We start from the raw sequence: 9,778 nt of genomic DNA on the forward strand, positions 1-9,778 counted from the left end.
AAACGATTAAATAATAAAGCAATACACATCGATGAATAAACACATCATTTTAATTTTAAAAGGAATAAAGATGAAGTCACACGTTCTGTACTTTCTGTTGCAGATCAAGGAGTTAACAAAAACAGACTATTTGCGTACATGCATTAAAATAGAATGTAGAAAATGTAACAGAAAAGTATAGTCAGTCAATTTGAAAAATGCTATGTGTTTAACGTCAAAACCTGTCATTATTCATCCCATTATAATTATGCTATAGTAGAAATTGCTTTACACACAAACTTCTGACAAATTATAATAAGATGTTAAAATGAACAGTCATTAAGTAGCATATGCTGCAAAGGTTAATATAGAACGTCATCGTTCAAAATGAAACTGAAAAAAAAAACTAACAAGCAACTAAAATGAAAAAGCAGTTTTAGAAATGTTCCTTACTTATCTTTAAAGGGCAAGTGTGTAGCAATCAGGGGGATATATAAGCAGAACAGGAAGACATAACCGGAGCCAAAATGTGTTGTTTTATTTACTCCCTGCCTATTATCAGCCCTGAACATTGTGCATGTCCATAATGAATTACTAAAAGGCCTCAACAGTACTGTACAAGCAACACAATACAGTATAGTCATTTTGTCATTCATATTATTTTCACTGTTTTTTGGGGAATTTCTTTCTATTTATTTATATACAGGTCAAACTATTGTATAGAGCCCTTGATGACATGTGTCTTTATTTAGCGGCATACTTGCCTAATTCAATTTTGCCTGAAGTGTGCTGCCGACCACACTGTACAGATAAAGGTAATTCATTCAGTTTTATCTCGGTTTGTTGATGCCTCAGTTGACTGGACTGGCTCAGTGGCAGGAGTAGCAGCCTCTCTCCTGCTGCCTTTATTGGATGTGCGGTTGGGGGTTCCATTCAGGATGCCCTCAGAGGTCTGCAGTGTTTGGAAGTGCTTCCTGGAACCCAGCAGGGATGGGTTGTTGACCAGTGTGTACACCAGTTGCCAGCGACAGTGAATCCTCCGACGGCTTGTAGCCTTGTTTGGCCTGTTCTCCTGAATCCCTGAACGCATGGACAGGCAGATCTTAGTTTCATGCCTCTGCTGCTTGATATGAATGTTGATTATTGACAAACTCATTTTCATTTTTATAAAACCTTATTTGATCCCAAAATAGTATTGTTGGAAGCACTGACCCTATCCCTAACCCCTATCCCTGTCAATGTGAATATCTAAAATCTTGGCTAGCAATTCTGAATTTAAATCTAGAAAAGAGGTTTAGGGGTCTTTGTCCTTTGTCAGGAGTATAGAATGACTTGCCCGAGCATTAAAGCATTCATTGAATAATTTAAGTAACAAAGGGGGTAAATGTTGGGTAGAAGAGGGTTTGTATTATATATGTGTGTCTGTTTGTTCAAGGTCCCTACCTTCCTCTGCGTCCCTTATTTTCTGTCCAGCTCTGCCTCCCTCCACCATCATGTCCAGAAGCAGGCCACAGAAAGCCTTCATCACCGGGTGTGACTGGCTGACCTCCACCTTCAGGAAATGGGCGTAGTGTCGGTAGGCTGGAATGCATGAAAGATTACAGAGTGTGGCTTAAAGCTGTCAGACAATTGTTAATCGTTATTTTCAAATCACTCAAACTGTAAAAAAAAATAATTAAAGATGATACCTGGGTCGTAAGACTCTGCAGTTCGGTGAAGCAGACTGATATCAATACGGCCGAGATGGATGATGTTGTACAAAGCTGTTATCACCATTCTCCAAATTGCAGCTACCAGTCCCATCATGATGTTGATCAGGAACAGCAGGTAAGTCAAGAGGAACAAACTCTCTCTGCAAATACCCCCGAGCAAATTCAGAAAACATCAAGACGGTTGCCTTTATGTTCTTTATACAGGTAAAGGGGAACACTAATTTCAACAATGTGGATGTGACACAAGATTCCAGAATAAGACGTTTCCTCTATTAAGACCTGGTCAGAACATGGATGTATTAAGAGAACTGGATACAGTGTTGGAGGTTTGTCCCCGTTCATTCCTTTGAAAGTTGCCCAGTGAACCAAAATATCCAGATCATCTGGATTATTAGGGCCTACTGAGCATGCGCACTTGCATTTTTGCTAAACCTCGCAACATTTTAAAACTTTCAGGACCTAATGATTGGAATTAGGGTAGGGCCCAATAAAGTCACAGACTGACATAGAAGTTCTAGTACCACTGTTTGGCCTCTAAATAAATGTATTTCAATGTCTGGCACACTTCCTAGAGGCTTTGATTAGAAACTATAACAATCAGACTGGGTCTAGCCAAAGAAAATGGTCCTATCCATTTCCACCGTCAATTGCTTAATCAACATAGTGTATATACTTCATCAACAAGCTTCACATACCTGTTGTTCAAGTCTCTTGTACCAGCATCTTTTTTGATGAACGCAAACTTAGCAGTCACATGTTGAAGCACAGTAACCAGGATCAGTGTTACCCAACCCGGCCTGAGACAGATCAAATGAAAATATAGAAGTTAAAAGTAATCAATGTTTTGATCATTAATGATAACATTTAAACGGAGAAATGTTGCCAACTCACCATGACTTTCCCGCAATTTCAAAAGCGATGATATTACGACCGTAAAAAACAGGGATAATGATCAAAAACACCAAGAACAAGAAGCAGATGAAAAACACTACCGTCTGAATAACCATACCTGTCAACAAAACACAGAAACAGGCCATTATAAGACCCATATCCAAAATTCATTTTCAAAGCATTGAAGACCAAAGACTGTCTTTGCATAACATCCAACTTATCACCCGTGTTTGTTCCTGAAGATTTTTACTAATATACGTTGAGTAAATGTGGATGAATCAAGATTTGGTGCTCTAGTGAGTATTTGAGGCAGCACACCGACAAGCGTTTTCCTTCAATAAAGTGAAAATCAGTGATGTTGTTTATGTGTTTTTGAGCTTTACCGAGGCAGACGATCGCAGCCTGGTATCCTGTCAAACCCATCCAGCAGACAATGCCAGGTTTAGAAGGACGGATGGTCTTCTGGCTGTTATAAATGCTGTAAACGTCTCCCTTATACAATCCTTTCAGGTTTGACCTAAAAAAATGTAAAGCATGTAATAAATAAGGTCAAGACCAGAAGACATGAGAATTTCATCTCAAGTGTAACGTTTTGGGTATGGATGGATGCATGGGTCAAATTAACACAGGGCTATTGTAAATACCCACGAAACCGCTGTTTATATTCCTCCTAAAATAATTTACAATGTTAATGTTAATGGATAAACCCCAAGGTTTTAGTGCACGTACCTGTGAAGTATCATGGACCTCATGAGCATGACAAGACTGACCAGACAAGAGAGGGTCATTGCACAGAGGTAGCACACTGACAAACAACATGGTGGAAAACAAAAACGGAATTAGTTGCTTAATTGTACAACAATAAACTCCAAGAAATGCCTAAAAAAGAGGCACAACATACCTTCCAGTAACCAAGTATAAAAGATTACAATTTGGACGACCTCCATCCTGTCGTCTGACAGAACAATCCCAAACCCGAGTAACAGAAAGGCAATGTTTTCATCAATACCAGCACGGACTATGTGAAGAGTGGGGACCACCAGGACCACCAACAACAATGCAACCTGAAAGATAAACACATTCCCTTACACACTTTTAAGTCATGCGCCAGCAAAGCAAACAGCAAAGCTTTATTATGTTTAAGAGGAAAGGTCATGATGTTGGTCTATGGAAAACTTACATGGTATATCGCCACAAGGGCGACACATGCTGATACGGCCAGTTTTAGTGGAAATCTAAAAACTGAAAGACAATATAACTTCTGTCACAGTTGAGCTTATTTCAGTTACAGCCATTTTAGAATCATTATAGGAAAACTCTTTAAATGATGGTGTCAACTTACAACTGAGTATGACTTAAATAGAAAATGGCCAACGTGAAAAATAGAAGCTCTTCTTGTAAGGGTGTACACACCTTTTTCTGGCATGTAAACATAACTCTTCGGCACCTTCAGTATTCTCTCTACCAGTGTTGGTTTGTCCGCAGATGAAGAGCTACAATATAAACATAGAGATAAAATGTACCTAATTTTGAAGATGGCGTATTATGGCTATTATGGTGAGTAAAACAAATACAATTAAGGAGATGGGGGAGGGATTCCAGGAAGAAATGTATATTTTCTGAGAATTAAGTTGTACATTTATAAGAAAAAAACCTTGGATATTGGTTAATTGATGTCTGCTTCATCTCTATTTACCTGGCATTTGAGGTCTTCTTTTTTAGAAGGGATTTCACATAGTCGGTGTAATAGCTGCTGTCAAGGTCCTGTGAACAAACACATTGTAATGAAATGATCACAATTTTAAGATGAAAAACACTGTCTGGTTTCCTCTGTTGAAAACATTATAAAAGTTAGCTTAACGTATAAACTTTAACAATTAGTCTTTAACAAGAATAAAAACTGATGCCCCCGAAAGGGCTGGTCTTTGATTTTATTCATGCCACAAGAATTTCCCTTTTAAACTGCAGAGAGATTAAAGCCATTGTTAAAACAAAAACTCTGTTGTATTTCTAAGTTTGAAAGGGAGAAAATATCACAACCCTCGTCATAATCTGCTCAAGGATGCTGAGTAAAACCCACCATGTTCCACTCAAGCTGCTTACAGTAATCACGGTTATGTTTTACATTGTTGAAATTCAGGTTTCTTCCTCAGTTTCACCAGAGAGAGTCTGAGATTATTTTACATGTTGGCATTTTCACATGTAGGATACACATATATCACAGGGCAGTCAAATGTTTACCTGGACAACATTTTTTTTTTGTATTGTCAGAATTTGTTCTCACCTCGTCAGTCTTTGGTCCTTTGACGAGGAGCAAAATAAACTGGACACAGATATAGGCGAGGCAGGCCAACTGAGGCAGACTTGCAAGCAAAGCGTAGTATTTATAGATCTGTAAGGAGGAAAATAAAGAGAGTTTGTTCTTGAGAGATGAGATCCAGTTAATCTTTTCTTTTATAGAAAAGATTAAAGCTGCAGAAGGCTCATCAATATTTTATATAAACAGTATTTTACATTTAAAGTCAAACCTGAAAGTTATTCTGCTTATAGCACTGTCACTTCAAATGCATATCACCAGACTCAGTTTTAGTGTCTTGTAATAATTGACAAACTGCAATTTTATTATTTGGTTTTAGTCTCCAAGCTCTTACTAAAGGTGTTTTTCACTGTGAAAGGTATATAGAGCAAAAGGTAAATATATAGAGCAAAAGGTAAATAGAGCAAAAAAGAAGTGTGTTTGTGTGGTGTGTTAAAAGGTTACTGTTTGCTATGTCTAACTATAAGATAAGATAATATAAATACTCTTTACAGCCATCAGCTGTGTTTAAAGCTTAGCCTGATGCCCAAAGTGGACCTCGAAATCAACTAATGCAATTTGAAAACTTGAGTTTAGCATACGTTTGTTTACATTTTTTATAATTGGATGTGTATTAGAGGGGACCTTAAAAAACGGGAGATTATGTAAAGTTGCAAACATCAGAGGTGTAGCTATAACTACAACAGCTCTGGTTGTAATAAGTCATTTTGGAAATCAAGGGGCTGCACTGCTTTGTGGCAATATTGGATTTTATTTCAATTTGTTAATCAATGTAATGAAAGCCCTTAAATTCACCGGGTTAGTCTCTGGCAGAAATTTCGGTCCAGTTATACAATTTATGAGTGTGTTGAAAAAAAGAATATGTTGTTGTTGGGGTCTCACCTCTGGAGTCTTTGGACAGTCGAACTTCTGCCATACAAGGACCGCGAAATGACCGAAGGAGAGGACCGTCCCGAACACATAACCTGCTTTGTGCTGCAGAGTGCAACAGACCATCAGAGGATAATACAGGATGGGGTAGTAGAAGATGGCAATTACCTTCATGTACTCTGAAAATCAAGGGACATAAGAAGAGGATGTATTATTCCCTGATGCGTTGCCTCCCATGGGTTACTCAGTATTGAACGAACAAAAAAAGTCGGAGCAAAGTCTTGTTCTAATTGCTTTAAGTCAAACATAAAAAAGTTCACCTTTCATCTCCTGTGGAGTATCTTTGAAGAAAGGCAGAGGGTCCGGGGCGATCACCAGCATTGACAGCTTGCTGAACAACAGCCCAAACACAGCCATGACCAGGCCTTTGTGCTGAGTCTGGTCCAGGAAGTTGGCAGGACTGTGTGATCAAACAGAAATATTTACATAAAAGTAGACAAAACCTACAGCCTAAAGTCTTATTTATGTCTAGACTTCACAATTCACCTGAAGATGGAGGAGGATCCTCTTGTGAATCCTTGGCAGAATTTGTTTTTCCTGGAGAGAGCTGCCAGGATTAACACGACCACCAGCTACAGGGACACACACAATTCATCAAGACCTTATAATGCTTGAATAAAAACATGTGCTTTAGTCTAACACTGGATAACCTCTTTACTTAAAACATTTTTCTTCATTTTCTACTGCTAAATGTCGTCTGGAAAGCCACCAGCTGATTGGTCAAAATCTACTATGACTTGTGGTTTCACTTTCTCAAAACCACCGCACTACCTCATGCTGTATTGTACCTCCTTAGGTACATAATGTGAACATTTTTGTGTTTCTTTTTAATTTGTGCTATGTATAGCTTTTGCCGGCTACAGTATCTCATTAAATCAACTTCAAGAAATAACAAAGCAAAGCAGCTTTGAAAATGCATTTGAAAGTTGTAATAAAGCGGCCAATCAGGCATGAAGATGTGCATTAGAAACTTATTTTGCAAAGAAAATACTTCAGACTAAGACGTCTTGTTATTTCTACTGCAGTGACCCAGTATTCCACATTATTTGCTGAACAGTGAAATCGGTCAATTTCTGTTCTGTGTGTAGGCTACAGTATGAGAAATACTCTGACCGAGGTAGGCTAAAGTTTCCTTCTAATTGGCTGAGAACAAGAAATGGCAAACATCATTAAATGAAAGGTCTGCCTGAATCAAAGGAAGGATGAAGGAGGGAAAAACTTTAGAACAAAGCCTCTTTGTTTTCTAGAGTTGTTTTAAGGTTTGCTTATTGAATGTTTGTGCTACCAGAGCAGAGCTAGCCACTTTGCTAGCTGTCTGTGGCTAACGTGTTGCTAATACAACATCTCATTATCTGTGAAATACATTATGGGCAAACTATGGTGTGTTTTCCTTTCTTATTTTGATATTTCTTTTTTAACTGTATATTTCTATAGTTATTTAATTGACATTACTTGGCTATAAAGGGTCACAACGCTAAATGGTTAGGAATACACTAAACCAGGGGTGTCCAAACTTTTTTCACCGAGGGCCACACACAGAAAAATATACGGAGATCTGGACCACATCGAGTTGAATATTGCCTTATAAGTTAAGTTATAAGCTAGCAAAACAAATCAAAGGTGGGTGAATAATGCGCGATACTTTCAAATGGTTTAAGGAAAAAACAACCTACATCCCGTCTGTCTTTAGGGTTTCATTTATTTTTGTTGGCAGCTCATTCCTTAAAACAGAAGCCTCAGATTGCTTATAATAGGAGTAAATATGAAGGCTCAATTTCAAGCTTATTATAGAAATAAGTTATTGGGCTTTTTTTTTTATCAACTAAGATTTGTTGACTGAAATTATTTGAAAATTGGGCTCATTAACACATAAATACTGTGTCATATATTTGAACATATATATTTGAGAAGTACAATATAAGACAAGCAACAGTTTAATTTGTGGGCCATATTCCATTATACTTTTAGAATTTGCTGAGGGCCGATTCAAAATGGCCTGCGGGCCACATTTGGCCCCCGGGCTGTAGTTTGGGCACCCCTGCACTAAACACATATGCAATATACTTACAGATACGGAGAGCACGCATATGTGGAAGAGCTGGTCGTCCGCTGTAGGGTCACATGGCAAAATAACTCTGATGAAAAAGGCAACACACATTGATATAAAGGAAAAGCTGAATTAAGGAGTTACATTTATATGATTAAATCTCTGAAAATGTTACAATTGAGAGCGATTACAAGTAAATCACTTGACACATCAGCTCTGACTTAATTATCTTCAGGTTTTATACTCACTCTTTGGGTGGTTGGGTTGGCTCTGCGTTGTTTGAGTACCAGTCTGAATAATCATAATAAGAATATTCAAAAGGCTCAAATTCCACCTTGCTGTTATTCATGGCTGCTGTTAGTCGAGTCAAACAGGGTGCATGCAGTGGGATGATTCAAGATCCAGAAGACTAGGGATCCTCCTCCTTCAGCCAGATACCCTCGCTCAGCGACCTACTGGTGCTGAAACGTGTCGGGACAGTTTGGACAAAACACCCAGAAACATTCCAGTTCAACAGAGAGCTCAACCCAGCAGATTAACAACTGCAAAGAGGGGAGTAAATGGAGAGAGAGAGGCTCAACAATACAGTTTGTAATAGAAAGGTGGAAGAGGAAAAAGACTTCTGGGGATTTTTTAAAGTTATATTGATTTTCTTTGATAGGAAAGTGAATCTTTATGATCCTGGTTTTGTAATTCAACTTCAATATGATCAAATCCTTGCCTTCTACTTTTTGACAGCTTTGATTAGTCAATTGAAACCAACTGAATAGGCACTCATTTGGATAATTTCCAGTAAACTATTGCTCATGCTTAAACACCATATTATTTTACATATTATGTTAGGATTCAATTGTTTTATTTATGTCCTTTTTAGTTGTGATAAATGTGTCCATTTGTGCTCTCATTCATTGTGATGGCACTTTTCTCTTTTACAAACCAAACATTTAATGCATTAATAGATACAAAATGTGTCTGCAGATTATATATCACTAATTGCAGCCTTATTTAAATAGATTTAATCTAAGAAAGTTTTAGTTAATGCATCAATGTCATGTATATTGTGTCTATTCAAATTAAACCTTTCTCTCTGACATTTTCCTGTTTTTGCTGATGAATTCAAACACCAAACTACCCAAACGTTAAGTTAAAAACACATTTCATTAATGTTCTTCAATCACCAGTATGATGTTTGAAACATTTGAATTTTATGTGTGTTGTTTTCATGTTGAAATAAAGCACTCTTGGTAAGATTAGGAAATGCAACGTGGTTTCAACCTGTTTGCCTCCCTCCGCCTGTTACTACAGAGACTAATCTTATAATAAGATGAAAATCTTTGATTTAAACAGGGGCAACCTTTGTGTGACGAGAGCTTAGGAAAGGCCAGAATGAGAATGTGGATGGTTTGACACGTGAGGTAAGACTTCAGATTAGATTCACTCCAAACTAATGTTTTATTTGTGTGATATCAAGAAAAAACATATAGGGCATAAAGGGGCAGATTTACTGGTCACCTGGAAAACAAAGTACACAGACCTTCAACCTTTTAAAACTGGAGCATAAAGATAGATTCATTGATTCCATTACATTTTGTTCTTCACTTGCATCTTGAAGATTATTTTAAGGTACATTTTCAGTAATTTGACACTTTTCCGACCACAGTTTTCTGTAAATAAGAGGTATCACATTTGAGATTTGAAAGGTTCTTAATCTTGATGTGTGAGCTGACTCATATGACAGAGGCCACAGAGGCCAACTGATCTGATCTCAGGATTTTCTGATTGAGGGCCTCAACTGCTGCTATTTATACATAAAAAGCCACCAATGAAATGCATACAAATGTGCTGGAGGCTCTTAAAGCTAGTACCACTTAAAAAGCAAAGCAAAGCTCTTTCCCAGATCCG

The 9,778-nt window shown here is 37.7% G+C and overlaps 1 protein-coding gene across 1 annotated transcript; it reads right to left on the reverse strand.

Annotated features, from left to right (window-relative positions):
- Nucleotides 1-32: 32 nt before the first annotated feature.
- On the reverse strand, nucleotides 33-8,350 carry LOC134863465 (receptor for retinol uptake stra6-like). Its single transcript, XM_063882002.1, has 17 exons — nucleotides 8,125-8,350; nucleotides 7,898-7,964; nucleotides 6,316-6,401; nucleotides 6,090-6,229; nucleotides 5,782-5,948; nucleotides 4,867-4,974; nucleotides 4,279-4,346; nucleotides 3,996-4,075; nucleotides 3,763-3,824; nucleotides 3,484-3,646; nucleotides 3,312-3,387; nucleotides 2,966-3,099; nucleotides 2,583-2,700; nucleotides 2,387-2,488; nucleotides 1,668-1,831; nucleotides 1,423-1,560; nucleotides 33-1,059 (listed from the first exon to the last, which is right to left on the reverse strand). Exons 1-17 carry the CDS (start codon nucleotides 8,223-8,225, stop codon nucleotides 800-802), a joined length of 2,034 nt encoding a protein of 677 aa, XP_063738072.1. The 5' UTR covers nucleotides 8,226-8,350; the 3' UTR covers nucleotides 33-799.
- Between the last annotated feature and the right edge of the window lie 1,428 nt (nucleotides 8,351-9,778).

Source organism: Eleginops maclovinus, chromosome 4 (assembly GCF_036324505.1).
Source record: "Eleginops maclovinus isolate JMC-PN-2008 ecotype Puerto Natales chromosome 4, JC_Emac_rtc_rv5, whole genome shotgun sequence".
Taxonomy (NCBI): domain Eukaryota; kingdom Metazoa; phylum Chordata; class Actinopteri; order Perciformes; family Eleginopidae; genus Eleginops; species Eleginops maclovinus.